Source organism: Bufo bufo, chromosome 6, assembly GCF_905171765.1.
Source record: "Bufo bufo chromosome 6, aBufBuf1.1, whole genome shotgun sequence".
In the NCBI taxonomy this organism is placed as follows: domain Eukaryota; kingdom Metazoa; phylum Chordata; class Amphibia; order Anura; family Bufonidae; genus Bufo; species Bufo bufo.
The window spans coordinates 434,673,868-434,692,898 of NC_053394.1; the positions used below are offsets into that span (position 1 = coordinate 434,673,868).

Here is a 19,031-nt window from a genome sequence, read left to right on the forward strand (position 1 = left end):
TCACGAGACCTGGTATGATCACAGGGTTTACCAAAAACGTGAAGTTACGCCCTCCAGGGGAGCACGTAAGGTCATGTTGGTATAGCTTACACACACCTTCTGTCCACGCGGGCACAGAAAGGCAACAAGCTGAGAGAGCCTGGTCACTGCCGCAGTGAAACAGCGACTCCTCAGCCTGGGTATCTGCCACCAGTTCTAGTTTTATATAAGCCCGGTCCGCTAACGGGATTATATAGGGTCAGAAACCAACCCGCGGTAGCTTATAACTAGGCCAAAACACGGACGTGGGGATTCGTGATCGAGATACAAGATAGCACAAGATTAAATTATAGATTTAATCGCCGTATGGGCACACTAGATAATACACAATATACACAGACAATATATACAGTGGTCTGAGGTTACAGATTACAGGTTATATGGTTACAACAGGGTTAAGCAGGGTAAAAGTCAGTTACCAAGTATGAGGAAAGTTCCTTGTGATGTTCTTTGCTGCAGTCCACATGAAGGGCCATGAACTCAGCTATTTCCTGGGTCCCTCTAAACACATGTGTAGGATGTGACCCCTCTTCAGAGAAAAGACGCGCCTACTTGCTGGCACCAGACTTTTAACCAGTAGCCGGCCCCTCCCCTCCCGGCCTCAGGGAGGGGTCCACTCTCCCTCTTCTGGGCTGGCAGCAAATGACCCACAAAACCCTTTAGGGTTCATAGCTCCAGACCAGAGGGTCATAGGGAGATGGTTCTGGGACCAATGGACCTGCCTGGGTTCCGGCTACAAGTAGAGCCCAAACCTGGCACCGTTATGTGGTTTCCATGGGGAGATATGGATATCTCTCTACCCTGACCTAGTCTCAATAAACAAAGACCATGGGAACGTACCTCATGGCCACCGGGACACAAATATGTATCCGGTTTGCGCCTGCGATGGCCAGGCGGTTCACAACTCCCCATGAACGGCAGGCGCCAACATGTCTGGGAGGTCCCATCGATCCCGGGCAAAGGCAGACACCCCCCGCTGGGGGCTTTCCTGCAACACTCCCTTGGCTCCAACCTGGTGGAGGTGAGGCGCGACCCCCTCCTCGAAGCCTGGACCCCCTGGGGGGGGGGGGTGGAAACCAATTTTGCATGTACACTGAGTATGCCAAGAGGCCTGGGGCTTTGAAGCAGGGAAGCAGGGCCCTCCTGTGGAGTTCACTACCTCTGCTATCCGCCAGCACATAGGGGTGTGAGGACATGGCTGACAGTAAATATTAATCCATATTCCTCACACCTCCTCTCTGCCCTGGAGACACCCGAGGAGCAATTCAATTATCTCTCAGGACAAAGGGAAATCGCCAATACACATGTGGGGACAACAGGACAGAAATCATCACCCAAACACAGACATTTAACATATTCCCAGATAGCTCAAGTCTGAGTGCATATCATTAGGTGAATGGCACTCAGAATACACGAATACAATAAAATTTGCTATCTGGGTACCCTCACATAACAAAATACAATTCCAAAGACAGATTTAAGCTGTGCGGCCGGTCTGTCTGCTCCTTTAAAGTTAGTATGGGCCATAATCCTGAGGCAAGAGGCTGGTAGCCAGGCCCCTCCGAAACCCAGTGGCGAGGTTGGTTTCGCCACATTGACTATCAGGTCAAAATCCAGTCCGGGGTTGTTTGACCAATTTGCTAAGGCCCTACACTGGATTTTGGCTAATAGATTCCATGCTAACCATGTCACTCATTACTTGGATGATTTTTTGTTAATTGAACCCCCATCACGAGCCCCCCGGGATCTGCACATATTACGTACTGTATTCAAAGATCTCAAAGTACCAGTGGCACCGCATAAGGTGGAAGGCCCTAGTACTTCAATTACCTTCTTGGGGCTACAACTGGATACAGTAAAGATGCAGGCCAGTCTTCCGCAAGATAAATTGTGCAGAATCAGAGAGGTGGTACACAGGTTAGCACATGTTAGGGTCACCACGAGGCCGAACCTCCAGTCCCTTCTGGGTATGTTGAATTTTGCTGTGCGGATTATTCCTCAAGGGAGGACGTTTATTTCTAGGCTTCTGAAGCTGCTTCCATCAGCCCCAGATCAAGACAGTTCAATCCATTTAGATCAACAAGCGATGGCCGATTTACTGGGACACCATTTTTTCGACACAGTGGAATGGTATTACTTTGTTTGTTCCTGCAGTGTCAAATCAATCCCCCTTGGTATATACAGATGCAGCTTCATCGGTAGGGTTCGATGCCATATGGGGAAGACACTGGTTGTCAAGTCCTTGGCCACCTGAGGTAGTGAACATTCCTGGGTTCGGTCAGTCATCCCCTTTGTTTGAGATCTACCCCATAGTGGGGTCAGCGCAGGTCTGGGGTAGGCATTGGAGAAACCATACAGTCTTGTTTTTGACAGATAATGCTGTTACTCAAGACATTCTTATGAAGGGCAGATCAGGTTCCATAGAGATAATGTCGTTCGTTAGAAGGTTTGTTTGACTGGCACTACAGCATGGGTTTTATTTTATTTGTACACATATTAGTGCTGAAAAGAATGTAGCAGCAGATTCTCTGTCCCAGCTTAACCTTCAGCTCTTTTTCCAGGTATTCCCAGGGGCAGACTCCTTGCCGACGCCAACTCCTCATCACAGTCAACTGGTGATGGACTAGCATTACACCTCGCTGCAGCTAGGACCCTTGTGGCTAAGTCGTTGTCCAGCAACACGCTTATAGTATAAAAGACTGCTTGGGGGTTGTTCAACAAGTTTAAGGAAACTTACTCACCTGGTGGCACGGGGCACATAGCCTACTTGATGGTATTTATTGCTTTTTGACACTCTCCTCAAGTTAGCACATAGCACCATCAAATTATATCTTGCTGGCATACAGCATCACTGCTATGTCCGACCCCCCCATCAGCCGTCTCTGTTTTCAGCACATCCCATCAAAGCCTTGTTGAAAGGCATTCAGAAGGTTACAGCTAAAAGCCATCTTACTCGGCAGCCGTTATCAGGGCGGATGTTTAGATCTCTGTGTGACTTGTTGCAGAACAAGCCCTTCGGCCATGGCACTAGCCTGTTGATTAAAACGGCCATGTATTTGAGTTTTTATGGTTTCCTCAGGCCTAGCGAGTTTAAACGTTCCGTTTCATCTAAAGCGTTCTTACGTAAAGGACAACTTCTGTGGCGCAACACTTGTCATGTCTTAACTTTGAGTTCTTCAAAAACAGCTCCGCCTGGGGAACTGGTAGAGGTGAAGTATTTTCCCACCGGGAACAGTTGGTGTCCAGTCATGGTTCTTCGTGAATGGTTGGAGTACGTCAGGGCTGATTCAGCGGACTCATCGTTGTTAGCCTTTAATGCTGCACCCCTTAGTATCCGACTACTGTTAGGGAATATGAAGGTCGATCCTATGTCGATCATGGGCCACTCCTTCAGAATTGGAGCAGCATCAGCTGCCTCTAGAAACAACGTCCCGGTGCATGTTATTGAGAGGTAGATGGAAATCATCCTGCTATGTACGATACATTCCAGACCCTCATCGTGAAAGGTCTCTCACGTTTCAGATGTTGGTGATGTAACGGTATGTTTATATAAATATTTTTCCGAATCTAGGGTCTGTTTATTTATGGCCCCTTTAGGCGGCCCTACTCCGGCAGTTGTGGCATAACTCTACTGCTAAGCGTAGCTAGGGTGAGATAGGTTAGGTACTTTCTGATAGCCGATCCGAGCACAAGTGTGAAGCAAATTCATTTGCTGGATTTACGGGAGGGGAGGCTGATTGACGGCCCTATTTAAACTCACCTGCGTCCTCAGGCTGACGTCGGCTCGGCGATTTTCCCACCCACACCATCTTACAATCATTCATATTAGGGTTGCCCCCTTTAGGCGGCCCTACTCTGGCAGTTGTGGCATAACTCTACTGCTAAGCGTAGCTAGGGTGAGTCAGGTTAGGTACCTTCTGATAGCCGATCCGAGCACAAACAGTTTAAAAGTGTGTACTTTTGGCTCAGTTTGTCACCGTTTACGTCTCTGCACTTTTTTCTTTGCAGGACTTCGTAACGTAGCATAATGGGCGCGGATGGAAGCGTGAGACAATACATTTCCGTCCGTTAAACGTATAAGTTTTTTTTCAGATGATGCATTCAAATAAGTTTCACAAAAATGTATCTGTTTTGTTAAAAAAACGGACACAAATGTATTAAACATATACATTCAAAAAGAAGGATCGATAACCACTAAATTGCATACTTTTTTATACGTGTTTTTACTGTGTGTCTAAACGTATACACCTGACGTACGGCAAAAATGAGATGTGAACAGCCTCATAACGGACGCTGAAAAAAAGACGGATTCGTGATTTTAAGAACAAACTGATGCTGACTGAGCATAACTGAAGCTCAATATACGTTTTTTCTGATGGATCAGAACAGTGATGTGAACCCGGCCTAACGGGGGGGGGGGGGGGGTTTCTGGGTCTTTTTGTAATTAGAACTCATGAGACATTCAGGTTATTATTCTGGTTGTCATGGTTACAACAATCTGGCTTTTTATCATGCTGTAGAATAAGCCCTGCACTAGTGCTACTGCGATCCCGGACACTAGTGATACCGATCGTAATATGTGTGTTCAATAAAGATCAGAATCTTTAATAAGAGTAAAAAAAATATATAAAAATATAGGAAGGAAGCGTCCGTGTTTTTCTAGTCCTCAGGATAGGCCATCACTAGCCAATTAGCGGGGTCTGACATCCGCACCCCTGCTGATCAGCTGTTCAGTGTAGCTCCATCGCTGGAAGATGGCACCAGAACTACGCTGCACCGGAGGGAACCCGCTTACTACACCGCTGCTGCTGTTGAAGTCGATGGAAGCAGCCTTGTACTTAAAGGGGTTCTCCGACTTCAGCAAATGTCATTGATCATGTAGACACAGGTAATAAGAGGCACTTCCTAATGTATTGTGATTCTCCATATTACCTCCTGTGCTGGCTGCATTCATTTTTCCATCACATTATACGCGGCTTGTTTCCAGGGGTTACGGCCCCCGCTGCAGCGCAGATACGAGATGGCTGGAATGGGAGCTGCTGCGCATGTGTGCCAGTGGTCCCCGGAAATGGCTCTGTGTGATTTCTGTGTCTGTATGTCCGCATGGCTGTTCTGTGTGCATTACGGGCAGGGTTCGGACTGCTCTATTAGGGGCCGGATGTTCCGAAAAATGCGGAATGCACACGGCCAGTGTCCATGTTTTGCAGATCTGCAATTCGCGGACTGCAGAACATCCAATGAGCTGAGTTGTTTCCTTGTGTGCATTATTTGTTCAAATAAAAATGAAATACTGTATGTATATTTTTTTTCTTAAGGCTCTAAATAGTTTCCCAAGGGCATCTTTTACTTTTCTTGATTGTACCGTTTTGCGTTTCTTCAGTTTGCAGATTGTTTCTAGATATTTTCGATGTTCTATCAGAGGTTCTGGACGTTGTTGCATCTCAAATTTTTCGTTGCGTTCTGGCAGGTTACATCCTATATGTGCTTCACATATTATTTTGGCGGTTTCTGTAGGTCTAAATTTTTTTCCTTATACAGCCCTGATCAAAAGTTTAAGACCACTTGAAAAATGGCAAAAAAATCCTATTTAGCATGGCTGGATCTTAACAAGGTTCCAAGCAGAGCTTCAACATGCAACAAGAAGAAATGGGAGGGAGACAAAACATTTTTTGAGCATTCAATTTAATGAAAACAACAAATAAACTGAAACAGGCTGTTTTTCCGCTGATCAAAAGTTTAGGACCACACCTCCAAAAAAAACGAAACCCCCCCAAAACAGAAATCCAACTTCCAAACATGAGCTTAGTAATGAGTAGCTCCGCCGTTATTGTTTCGGCATGCTTGATGCAAGCGTTTCCATGAGGGGAGTGGGAACATTTCTCCAAGTGGTGAAGACGGCCGCACGAAGGCCATCTACTGTCTGGAACTGTTGTCAATTTTTGTAAACTTCCCTTGCCATCCATCCCCAAAGGTTCTCAATTGGATTTAGATCAGGGGAACACGCAGGATGGGCCAAAAGAGTGATGTTATTCTCCTGGAAGAAGTCCCTTGTCCTGCGGGCATTGTGTACTGTAGACTTGTCCTGTTGAAAAACCCAGTCGTTACCACACAGACGAGGGCCCTCAGTCATGAGGAATGCTCTCTGCAGCATCTGGACATAGCCAGCGGCCGTTTGACGCCCCTGCACTTCCTGAAGCTCCATGGTTCCACTGAAGGAAGAAGCCCCCCAGACCATTATGGCGCCCCCTCCACTGTGAGGCGTAGAAAACATCTCAGGTGGGATCTGCTTGTCATGCCAGTAACGTTGGAAACCATCAGGACCATCAAGGTGACATTTTTCTCATCAGATAATAAAACTTTCTTCCACCTTTGAATGTCCCATGTTTGGTGCTCTCTTGCAAAGTCCAAACGAGCAGTTCTGTGGCGTTCAAGGAGACGAGGTCTTTGAAGACGTTTTTTGTTTTTGAAGCCCTTCAGTCTCAGGTGCCGTCTGATGGTTATGGGGCTGCAGTCAGCACCAGTAAGGGCCTTAATTTGGGTCGAGGATCGTCCAGTGTCTTGACGGACAGCCAGTTGGATCCTCTGGCTCAGTGCTGAGGACATTTTTTTGGGTCTTCCACTTGACTTTTTTGTTCCATAACCCTCAGGATCATTTAAGAAATTCCAAATGACTGTCTTACTGCGTCCCACCTCAGCAGCGATGGCGCGCTGTGAGAGACCCTGCTTATGCAGTTTAACAACCCGACCACGTTCAAAAAGGGAGAGTTTTTTTGCCTTTGCCATCACAACGTGTGACTACCTGACAGAAAATGACAACGAATCCACATCTTTTCACAGATTTGGCCTTTTAAAGACATGTGGTCCTAAACTTTTGATCAGCTGAAAAACAGCCTGTTTCAGTTTATTCGTTATTTTCAATTAATTTAATGCTCAAAAAATGTTTTGTCTCACTCCCATTTCTTCTTGTTGCATGTTGAAGCTCTACTTGGAACCTTGTTAAGATCCAGCAATGTAAAATAAGATTTTTTGCCATTTTTCAAGTGGTCTTAAACTTTTGATCAGGACTGTATTTTATATTCCTTATTTGTGCTCGGATCGACTATCAGAACAGCCGTGGCCTAAACGTAGCAGTAGAGTAGTGGCGGAACTGCTGTAAAGGGTAGCCTAAAGGGGGCCACCCTATGGGAAGGATGAAAAAAGGGGTAGGGTGGGAGGGGCACACGCTGTCGAGCCGGGAATCGTGGAGGAAGCCGCCAGGGGGGGAGGGCACGGAGGTGCCTTAAATAGTAAGAGTGGGAGCCTCCCCTCCCACAAATACGGCAACTACGTTGCCTACACTTGTGCTCGGATCGACTATCAGAACAGCCGTGGCCTAAGCGTAGCAGTAGAGTAGTGGCGGAACTGCTGTAAAGGGTAGCCTAAAGGGGCCAAAAATACACGACACAGTAATGTGAACAAAATACTGTATTGACACATATTACAGTAACAAATTTCGGAAAGCTAAAGACATCTCGCGTTTAGGGTTGGGGATGTAGCGAGTGTAGCACAATGACTTCCAACGCCCTAACCTCTTTATAATGTGCCCCGGTACATTGTTTTTAGAGGCGGCTGATGCCGCGCCTATCCTGAATGAATGGCCGGTGATGCTCAATGGATCCACACCTACTCCTGGCAATAAGGCGCGGATGAACCTAAGGAAGGTCTGTATAGAGAGTGGGCCGGAGTCGTAAGCCAACAACAGGGAGTGAGGTGCGTCGGGTTTGATCAGCACCAACCATTCATTAAACGCTGCGACCGGGCACCATACATTGCCTGTGGGAAAATACTTAACCTTGGTGGTCTCGCCGGGTCTGGTCGTCTTGGTATGATAAAGTGTGAGCACATAGCGGGAGCCTGAGTGTTGTAAATGTTGTTTCTGTATGAAAGTATGACGGGAAACGGGGCACGTAAATTCCCCGGGTCGTAGGAAGCCGTAGAAGCATAGATACAGGGCGGTCTTAACTAAGGCGCTAGTCCTAACTCCGAACGGGTTGGTATCTAGGATGGCCGCTAAGGATTTAAACATGTCCCCAGATAAGGGTCTCCTGGAAATTGTGCTAACGGCTGCTGAATTCTGAATGCCCTTGAGGATCGTTTTAACAGGGTGAGCGGAGAATAGCGAGGGTCTATCTGGGTAGGAGATGTGCCAGTAGTGTTGTATACCGGCTAAGTATGACTCGATCGTGCCGTGTGCTAGTTTGAGGTCTGAGTGGCAAAAAGCTATAAATGCGAGTAAATATGTGATATCATCCATGCCCAGCTGTGGACACTTAAGCTGGAATCTAGAAAAATGGGACCACGCCGTCTTGTACATCCTAGCCGTGTTCTCGGACAAAGACCTCTGCATGAGGAGCCTGGCTGTGGCCAGGTGCGTGTTCAAGGCATGACTAACAGGTTGTGCGATGGTGTAGGGGTTGGTACGGGGTCCGCCTCTGGTGAAATCTGAAAGAAAAATTGCAGTTTACCTCTAAATAGAGCATCTGCTGCCACGTTTACCTTGCCAGGAATATGTGCACATTTAAAATAAAACTGGTGCTGTAGAGCCAACCAGATAAACTGTCTCATGAAGGCCATGATTTCACTGGAGTCTGACCTACCCTTATTGATCAGTGCTGCCAGACCTTCATTATCGGTCAGAATCAGCACTGTGCTCTTGCGCCAGTGAGCTCCCCACGCCTGTGGTGCAGCGACAATGGGGTAGATCTCGAACAACGAGGATGACTGGGAAAACCCAGGTATGGAAGCAACCTCGGGTGGCCAAGCGCTGGCCACCCAGTGGTTGCCGTAAATGGCGGCGAAGCCCAGAGCTGATGAAGCATCGGCGTGGAGGACGGGGGAGTGGCTGGTCACTGAGGGAATAAACAATGAAATACCATTCCAGTTGGAAAGGAACCGGTCCCACATCACTAGATCGGCCAGAGCTTGTTGATCTAGCCTCACCTGGCTATCTTGGTCGGTGGCTGATGGAAGAAGGCTAAGGAGTCTGGAGATGAAAGTCCTGCCCTGCGGGATGATCCTCATGGCATAATTGAGCATGCCGAGCAGGCTCTGGAGCTCCACTCTGGAACAAATGCCTGCGCAAGCTAACTTGTGGATTTTATCTCTGATTCTATGTAGTTTGTCCGGAGGCAAACTAGCTTGCAACATAACGGTGTCTAGTTGGATACCTAAAAAGGTCAAACTGGTGTGTGGGCCCTCGAGCTTATGATTTGCTACTGGAACACCGAGTTTGCTGAACACTTCGGTCAAAACTCCTAGATCACATGGAGGCCGTGGCGGATGGTTCGATCAGCAGAAAGTCGTCTAGATAGTGGATGACGTGATGGGCACTGAAGGTGTGCTCCAGGATACAGTGTAGACTGCTGGCAAACTGATCGAACAGCCAAGGGCTTGATTTTGAGCCGAAAGTGAGACAGTTAGCGAAATAATACAGCCCGTCCCACCTGACGCCATGCCACTGCCATAGTTGGGGATGAATGGGCAGCAGTTTAAAAGCGTCTGTGATATCTGCCTTTGACAGCCACGTGTGCTGCCCCAAAGACAGTATGACCTGAATTGCCTCGTCTATGGACGCATATTTCATGCCGAACTCCTCGGAGGGAATGAGAGCATTGAGGCTAGGCACGTCAGAAGAATGTGGAGCTGACAGGTCATAAATCAGGCGTTTTTTATTGGAGAATTTGCCAACAACCATGCCTATCGGACTAATTCTCCAGCAATCGAAAGGGGGCTGGCGCATAGGACCTATCAGGTAGCCCTTTGCCACCTCTGCTTGAATGAGGCCACTGACTGCCTCGGGGTTCCTGACGGCAGACAGCAAATTCCTACATTCGTACGTGGTCTGTGGTAGGGATATCTGGCCTGTGTGGAAACCTACGGTGAAACCGTTTTGGAGGAACCTCACCCACTGTTGGTCTGGATGATCAGCCAGGAATGTGGCTAGCGTGTCAACATGCATCCTGCCTAGTCATGCCGGGTGAAGGCTTTTCTGAGGGCACGCTGTCTTGGGGTGGGCCCTGAAACAGTTGGTGCATAAATGCAGCAACCGGCATTGGCTGTAGAAGCACCCTGTGTGATTGAAGTTGTTGCAAATTTGCGATTTGCCTAGGTACTTGATGGGCCTGCCTAATTTATCGACCCCTGTGGCGGATTTGGGCATGACGCTATCGGGTGCCTGCCTAGTCTGGGAGCTGCCTGACGGAGGATTGCTGGAGGCGCACCACTCTGCGGTGTGGGAGTGTGAACTGCAGGTGGAACAAGCGGGGGCTCTCAAGCCAGCAAAATGGCGGCAAAAAAGCTCGGTGTCCGTCACTGCCCAGTCGACGGTGTGCTGGAACTGTGTGAGCAAGGCTGCTGCCCTTGCAGAAAAAGACCTGTGATACTCGTAAAAGGCCGTGCCCACGTATTTGTGGCCTAGGTCTACTACTTTGTAGAGGTATAGGTCAAATTCTTCACGGCGACTGGGCGACACGGAACAGATGACGTCCCGGTATAGGCTAAACGCCAGCACAAACTCAGTAATACTGAGATTGCGGTTTAGCCTGATGTCCCGTGACTTGAGGATGACAGACACCTCCCCGCAGGCGATGGTCTTATTATCGGGTACCTCGTGTGTAGCGATAAGCAGACAGGCTAAATTGACATCCTTACCATCTAGAATATCCTGCCTAACGTTGGCCGGAATGAAATGCGATGGTGCGACATTAGGGAAGTGGGGGGGGGGGGGTCGCCGCAGACGTGGAGGGGACTGATGGAGACGTGAGTATTGGGGCGCCAGCGCTGGAGGTGGAAGCCCTGTTTTGAATTTCCTCTAGTCTGGTTTGGAAGCCGGACATGGAGGACGCCATGTTATCAATTGCCGCATGTAACTGGGTGATGGAAGTCTGTATGGTGTTGGGCATAAGCAACTCTTGACTGGAGCCTGGTTCGGACTGTAGCAAACGAAAAAGTTCGGCCTTCCTAGCAGATGCAGGGAAGGGAATTCCTCTGCGTAACAGTTCCGTAGTTATCCTGGATATGGTCCAAGACCTTAGGGAGGGGGTCATGCCTCTTTCTGACTGTACGTCCCCGCTGGCTTGGGATGACGCAGATGCAGTCGGAACTTGGTTGTGTGGCAGCTCCATCTAGAATACATGAAATGCATGACACGAAGGCTAGCTAAACGTGACGATTGCCTGTACCATGCACCCTGTTGAACTAGTTAGGGAAGAAAGACTAACCGTGCAAGCTGTGCCTGAGGAAAATAACGCGCCACACTCGTGTACCCTGACACCCCCTGCCACCTTGTGTACCCCGGAACGGGGCATGTACAGCCATGACTGCTGATGTCCGTGGGGGCCCACAACTGCGTGTGAGTGGGTTATAGTGGATGCGTGTGAGACAGGAGACCTGTACGCTCGAACGGTAAGCCTTACCAAGCTGCGACTAAACTGGCGCCTGTAGCCGTGACAGGACTTGCGTCGTCTCTGAAGACGTGACGGAGTTGCGTATGCCTGAAGTCGTGTCAGGACTTAGACTGAGTCTGAGGACGTGACAGACTTGACGCGTGTGCCTGAAGACGTGACAGGACTTGACCGAGTCTGAAGACGTGACAGACTTGACGATTTGCCTGAGGACGTGACAGATCTTACGTTGAGTCTGAAGACGTGACAGAACTGGCAAATGCTGAAACGTGACGGAATTGGCGTGAGAGTCTGAGCACGTGTCAGAAGTGGGCCAGCTGAGATATGCCGTGACTATCAACTGAGTCTGAGGACGTGACAGACCTGCCGAGGCTGAACGTGGCGGGACTGCGTGTGAGTCTGAGGACGTGACAGACCTGCCGAGGCTGAACGTGCCGGGACTGCGTGTAAGTCTGAGGACGTGACAGACCTGCCGAGGCTGAACGTGCCGGGACTGCGTGTGAGTCTGAGGACGTGGGGAGAAACCCCCCTTATATCTTTTTTTTTTTTTTTAATTAATGGCTGTACATGAACCCCTGGTGAGGAGTGGTACCCCTGGTGAGAAGAGAGCGAAGAAGAGAGGAGAGAGAAAGGGGGGAGAGAAAACCAAATAAATTCCCTTTACCGGATCCTGATGGACGAAGTATGTGACTACTTGACTGTGAACGAAACAGAGCACCAGGTCAGCTTTGAAAAATTAAGCCTGACCTAACTATGTTACTGAAATCTACCTGCACCAGGGTTTGTAGGAGTTTGATACTCTGACCGTACGAGCCCTTGAAGCCTGAGATGACACCTATTATGGGATAAAATGCATCAATCATATAGACAGTACTGACTACTGAATGCCCGTAATCGGACGTCTAGACAAGTATGTGCGCCCGTACGCTGCTCCAGCGCGGGGTGCGCGGAACCAGCAGCTGAATAACGACGTGTGCCCAGCGTGAGCATGCTTTGAATTGCATACTGTCCGGACTGCGGTATCAAGAACGGTACGGGTGGCGACACAGAAGCTGCGGTGTGCCGAACAGATGAGATACGGAATGTGGCGATATGGTGCAGTACGCGCCACGTGTACATGATGTCTGACCCCCGACTGTGCACGCGTGGTGGAAGGGACCGGGTACCCTGTGACTGCGTGGGTACTATAACTCAGGGGGTATGAAATCCGGCAGCACGCTGGGAGCTATCACGGGATCGACGCCTGAGGCTGTAGTCTGGGAAGTGCGTGGTGGGCGAGTGAAGACGGCGATAGTGAAGCCGACAGCATACTCCGGCGGTCCGGGAAGTGTACTAGATAAGTGGTACCGCCGCTAGGAGGAAGCTGTCGGCTGCATGCGCCCGGTAACATGGCTGCCCGGCGAGGAGTGGTGCGGCTGCCGAACCGTCCGCCGCCTGAACGTGGGGCGGGAGGCCAGGGGCATGCGCCCGTTACCTGTGCCGGGATGCCTGCCGGACGGGAGCGGCTGAAGGTGCGGAGATGAGCGCTGCTGCAGGTGGGGAGATGAGCGATGCTGTACGCAGGACGGCGGCCGTCGGACGCGATTCTCCACGTGATCCGGAAGTGACGCACACGCTGTCGAGCCGGGAATCGTGGAGGAAGCCGCCAGGGGGGGAGGGCACGGAGGTGCCTTAAATAGTAAGAGCGGGAGCCTCCCCTCCCACAAATACGGCAACTACGTTGCCTACACATATTATTTTTTTTTATGTCTTTGGAAGTTTGGTCTGGCCCTGGATGCTGAGCTATGATGTGCTGTACCTCGTCCTGCAGCGACACCTCGATCGCGCCGTTGTATCCTGTAATGTTCATATTGTATGGACCATCGACGACCTCCACCGAAACGCCCTGCGCCTTTATGCCGTTGACAAAGTCTTTGATGGGGGAACCTGTCACAGGTAACACAAGAGTTTTTAGGTCTGTAAGGCCTCATGCACACAGCCGTTGCTCGGCCGTTCCATGCAATTTGTGGTCACCAATGCATGGACACCATCTACCTGGCTGCCGCAGACGGATCCAGACCCGTTCAACTTTAATGGGTTTGCGATCTGTCCGCACCGCAAAAAAATAGAACACGTTCTTATTTTTTGCGGTGCGGAGGCACGGAGAGAAACCGCATGAATGGGTCCACATCCCTGATGTGCAGCACAAACGGCCGGTGCCTGTATATTGCAGATCACAATAAGGGCACAGCCGAGCGACGGCCGCGTGCATGAGACCGAAGGGCTCGTTCACACGACCATTGGTGTCCCGTTCCCGTATTGCAGACTGCATTAGCGGATCCGCAATACACGGGCACCGTTCAGTTGTCATTCCGCATCACGGATTCGGACACATTCATTTCAATGGGTCCGCAAATCCGGAGATGCGGAACGGTGTGGAACGGAACACTACGGAAGCACTACGGAGTGCTTTCTGGGGTTCCGTGCCTCCGCACCGCAAAAAAGAGAGAACAGGCTCTATCTTTTTGCGGAACGGAGGGATCACGGACCCATTTAAGTGAATGGTTCTGCGATCCCCATGCGCCTGCCCCACGGAGGGTGCCCGTGCATTGCGGACCGCAATTTGCGGTACACAGCACGGGACACCAACGGTCGTGTGAACAAGCCCTAAGGCGGACTTCACATCAGTGATCCATCAGAAGAACAGAAAAATAAAAAAAAGGGCTCATTTACATAAATGCATTTTTGGCCGTTCACAGTTTTTTTGAAGCTCTTCCCTTCCACGGGGCAGCAAAAAAAAAAAAAAACATGACTGCATTCCGTGTCCGTATGTCCATCCCGCAAAAAAAGAAAACATGTCCTTTGCTCCTTTCACACGAGCGAGTTTTCCACGTGGGTGCAATGAGTGACTTGAACGCATTGCACCCGCACTGAATCCAGACCCATTCATTTCTATGGGGCTGTGCACACGAGCGGTGATTTTTATGCATCACTTGTGCGTTGCGTGGAAATCGCAGCATGTTCTATATTCTGCGGTTTTTTTCACGCAACACAGGCCCCGTAGAAGTGAATGGGGCTGCGTGAAAATCGCAAGCAAGTGCGGATGCGGTGTGATTTTCACGCACGGTTGCTAGGAGACGATCAGGATGGAGACCCGATCATTATTATTTTCCCTTATAACATGGTTATAAGGGAAAATAATAGCATTCTGAATACAGAATACATAGTACAATAGGGCTGGAGGGGTTAAAAAATAAAATAAAAAATTATACAGGGAGTGCAGAATTATTAGGCAAGTTGTATTTTTGAGGATTAATTTTATTATTGAACAACAACCATGTTCTCAATGAACCCAAAAAACTCATTAATATCAAGCTGAATATTTTTGGAAGTAGTTTTTAGTTTGTTTTTAGTTTTAGCTATTTTAGGGGGATATCTGTGTGTGCAGGTAACTATTACTGTGCATAATTATTAGGCAACTTAACAAAAAACAAATATATACCCATTTCAATTATTTATTTTTACCAGTGAAACCAATATAACATCTCAACATTCACAAATATACATTTCTGACATTCAAAAACAAAACAAAAACAAATCAGTGACCAATATAGCCACCTTTCTTTGCAAGGACACTCAAAAGCCTGCCATCCATGGATTCTGTCAGTGTTTTGATCTGTTCACCATCAGCATTGCGTGCAGCAGCAACCACAGCCTCCCAGACACTGTTCAGAGAGGTGTACTGTTTTCCCTCCTTGTAAATCTCACATTTGATGATGGACCACAGGTTCTCAATGGGGTTCAGATCAGGTGAACAAGGAGGCCATGTCATTAGATTTTCTTCTTTTATACCCTTTCTTGCCAGCCACGCTGTGGAGTACTTGGACGCGTGTGATGGAGCATTGTCCTGCATGAAAATCATGTTTTTCTTGAAGGATGCAGACTTCTTCCTGTACCACTGCTTGAAGAAGGTGTCTTCCAGAAACTGGCAGTAGGACTGGGAGTTGAGCTTGACTCCATCCTCAACCCGAAAAGGCCCCACAAGCTCATCTTTGATGATACCAGCCCAAACCAGTACTCCACCTCCACCTTGCTGGCGTCTGAGTCGGACTGGAGCTCTCTGCCCTTTACCAATCCAGCCACGGGCCCATCCATCTGGCCCATCAAGACTCACTCTCATTTCATCAGTCCATAAAACCTTAGAAAAATCAGTCTTGAGATATTTCTTGGCCCAGTCTTGACGTTTCAGCTTGTGTGTTTTGTTCAGTGGTGGTCGTCTTTCAGCCTTTCTTACCTTGGCCATGTCTCTGAGTATTGCACACCTTGTGCTTTTGGGCACTCCAGTGATGTTGCAGCTCTGAAATATGGCCAAACTGGTGGCAAGTGGCATCTTGGCAGCTGCACGCTTGACTTTTCTCAGTTCATGGGCAGCTATTTTGCGCCTTGGTTTTTCCACACGCTTCTTGCGACCCTGTTGATTATTTTGAATGAAACGCTTGATTGTTCGATGATCACGCTTCAGAAGCTTTGCAATTTTAAGAGTGCTGCATCCCTCTGCAAGATATCTCACTATTTTTGACTTTTCTGAGCCTGTCAAGTCCTTCTTTTGACCCATTTTGCCAAAGGAAAGGAAGTTGCCTAATAATTATGCACACCTAATATAGGGTGTTGATGTCATTAGACCACACCCCTTCTCATTACAGAGATGCACATCACCTAATATGCTTAATTGGTAGTAGGCTTTCGAGCCTATACAGCTTGGAGTAAGACAACATGCATAAAGAGGATGATGTGGTCAAAATACTCATTTGCCTAATAATTCTGCACGCAGTGTATAACTCACCTTAATCCACTTGATCGCGCAGCCGGCATCTCTTCTGTCTTATTTGCTGTGCACAGGAAAAGGACCTTTGACGTCACTGCGCACATCATATGGTCCGTCACATGATCCATCAGCATGGGAAAATATCATGTGATGGACCATGTGATGAGCACAGTGACATCATCAAAGGTCCTATTCTTCAAAGAAGAAGACAGAAGAGATGCCGGCTCTGCGAACAAGTGGATTAAGGTGAGTTATATCATTTTATTTATTTTTTAACCCCTCCAGCGCTATTGTACTATGCATTCTGTATTCAGAATGCTATTATTTTCCCTTATAACCATGTTATAAGGGAAAATAAAATCTACACAACACCGAACCCAAACCCGAACTTTTGTGAAGAAGTCCGGGTTCGGATCTGGGTACCAAACATGCAGATTTTTCTCACGCACGTGCAAAACGCATTACAATGTTTTGCACCCGCGTGGAAAAAACGCAAACATGGAACGCAATCGCAGTGAAAACTGACTTGTTTTAGTGTCAAAATCGCACTATTTTCCCTGAACGCCCCCTGAACGCATCCGGGCCCCAATCCGCAACACCCATGTGAAAGGGGCCTTATAGTCCACGTTACGGACAAGGATAGGACTGTTCTGTTATGGCCCAGCCATTCCAATTCCATAAAATGCGGAGCGGCTGGTAACAGATGTGTGTATGAGCCCAAAAATGGATCCTGTAAAAAAAAACGGATCCCGAGCATTGGTTAGGCACATTCGGCATCTGTTTGAGCCGTTCCAGATAACAGCTCTCAGATGGATGGCAGGTATGCAGAACCGAGGCTCACGATACATTTTTTACAGGATCCGTTTTTTTCTTTCAGTGAACTCCTCCGTACGCAGCTCCAATGAAGGGCCATGAAAAGCAAACCGTCAGAACGGACATGTAACACGGGCGGATCTCGCGGCACATCTGGAAATAATCTGCGGCGTGTGAACGCTTCCCACCTGTGTTGTTACTGAGCAGCAGTCGGGTGTAATACTTGTGCGCCCGGTGACCCTCGCCCCGGAAGTAAAGGTTGGGGGCGAGTTTCCAGTTGTGAATCGTATGCATGGAGTAAACCAGGATGGTGGTGGTGATCAGGGGTAATATGAACAGGACCAGAAGAAGCAATCTGAAAGACAAGAGAAGGTTAATCAGGGGAACGCCCATTGCCTCTAAAATCACAGCGTCGATCGACGGCCCCGGTCTTCAGGCTGTTAAATATTTTATTCCATTGTATCCGGGAAAAGCGAGGTGACTGCAAACTGGCACTCAATTCATCGGACTACCCAGATATTGAAAAGACACCAACTAAAACAGCGCCACCCCTGTCCACAGGTTGTGTGCGGTATTGCAGCTCTGCTACATTCACTTCAGTGGAGATGAGAGGCAGTACCAGACACAGTCCATAGGCAGGGGTGGCGCTGTTTATGAAAGAAAAAAACACATGTTTTTCTAAACAACCCTTTTAATAAATCTTCTTAACCATTCACTAAACAGATTTGTTGCTGCTGGTTTGTTACAGTGTATCAGTATAGGCACAGGAGCAGCACCAGTCGCTCTCCAGACTCTTACCAGCCTTGATAGCACTTAGCAGCACTGGTACACTGTAACAAAATGCAGCTGTGTGAGCAGGACTAGGCCAGGATGAGTTGTTTTTTTTGCTGTCTATTCAAGGACAGCAAGCAAAGGTCTTAAAAACGAAGAGGAATTGAGCAGAACCCTCTGGATGACTCGTTCTGTCCTGCATTACAGAGAACCCATTGATGTGAATGGGCAGAGTGTAATACTTCATTTCGCCAGTGGTGGCGCTGCAGGGAAGCAGAACTCTACTCGATCCCCACAGATTGCAGCTGATCACTGCAGGAGGTTTTTTGATCCCATTAAAATCCTTCTAACAAGTAAGAACTGTCCCAGCGGAGAACCCCTTTAAGGACTCACATGGATCGGAAGTTCTTCATGTCGTGCTTTAACTTCAGGAAGCGGATCCGCGCCACCGTCACCACCTGCTGCCTCCACAGGGCCAGTCCGTGAAGGGTGGCGCTGCCGGAATCTGACATCAGCAGGACGGAGTCCTCCACCTCCAGGTCTCTCTCCTCATCTTCATTTTGGTCAGATCGGGTAAAAACATCGTAATCTGATCATAAAAAAAATATATATTTTAAAAAAAAATCATAGCAACAAACAGATCAGAAGACGCTGCGCATAGCGGGTGAGTGCGAATACTGAATGTGTGCCAATACCGGGTGTCTGTGAATAGCGGGGGATTGTGAATACCAAGTGAGTGAGAAAATCAGGTGAGTGAGAATATTGGGCGACTGTGAATGCCGAGTGAGTGTGAATTCTGGGTGTGTGCGAATACCAGCTAAGTGTGAATACTGGGTAGGTGTGAATATTAGGTGAGTGCGAATACTGGGCGAGTATGAATACTGGGTGAGTGCGAATACTGGGTGTGGATACCAGATGAGGATAGTGCGTGAGTGTGGACTCCAGATGAGGATACTGGGTGAGTGCAGATACCAGATGAGGATTGTGGGTGAGTGCAGATACTGGGTGAGTGCGGATACCAAATGAGGATAGTGGGTGAGTGCAAATACCAGATGAGGATTGTGGGTGAGTGCGGATACTGGGTGAGTGCGGATACCAAATGAGGATAGTGGGTGAGTGCAAATACCAGATGAGGATAGTGGGTGAGTGCGGATACTGGGTGA

At 48.5% G+C, this 19,031-nt stretch overlaps 1 protein-coding gene across 1 annotated transcript in view; it reads right to left on the reverse strand.

The window, feature by feature from the left end:
• LOC121003062 (ABC-type organic anion transporter ABCA8-like) overlaps window positions 1-19,031 on the reverse strand; it is a 242,076-nt gene that overhangs the window by 102,957 nt on the left and 120,088 nt on the right. The window contains exons 19-21 of the mRNA XM_040434618.1: window positions 18,262-18,457; window positions 17,286-17,452; window positions 13,279-13,406 (exon numbers count right to left, since the gene is read on the reverse strand). Coding sequence (XP_040290552.1) covers window positions 13,279-13,406; window positions 17,286-17,452; window positions 18,262-18,457 — 491 coding nt within the window. The remainder of the gene's footprint in view (window positions 1-13,278; window positions 13,407-17,285; window positions 17,453-18,261; window positions 18,458-19,031) is intronic.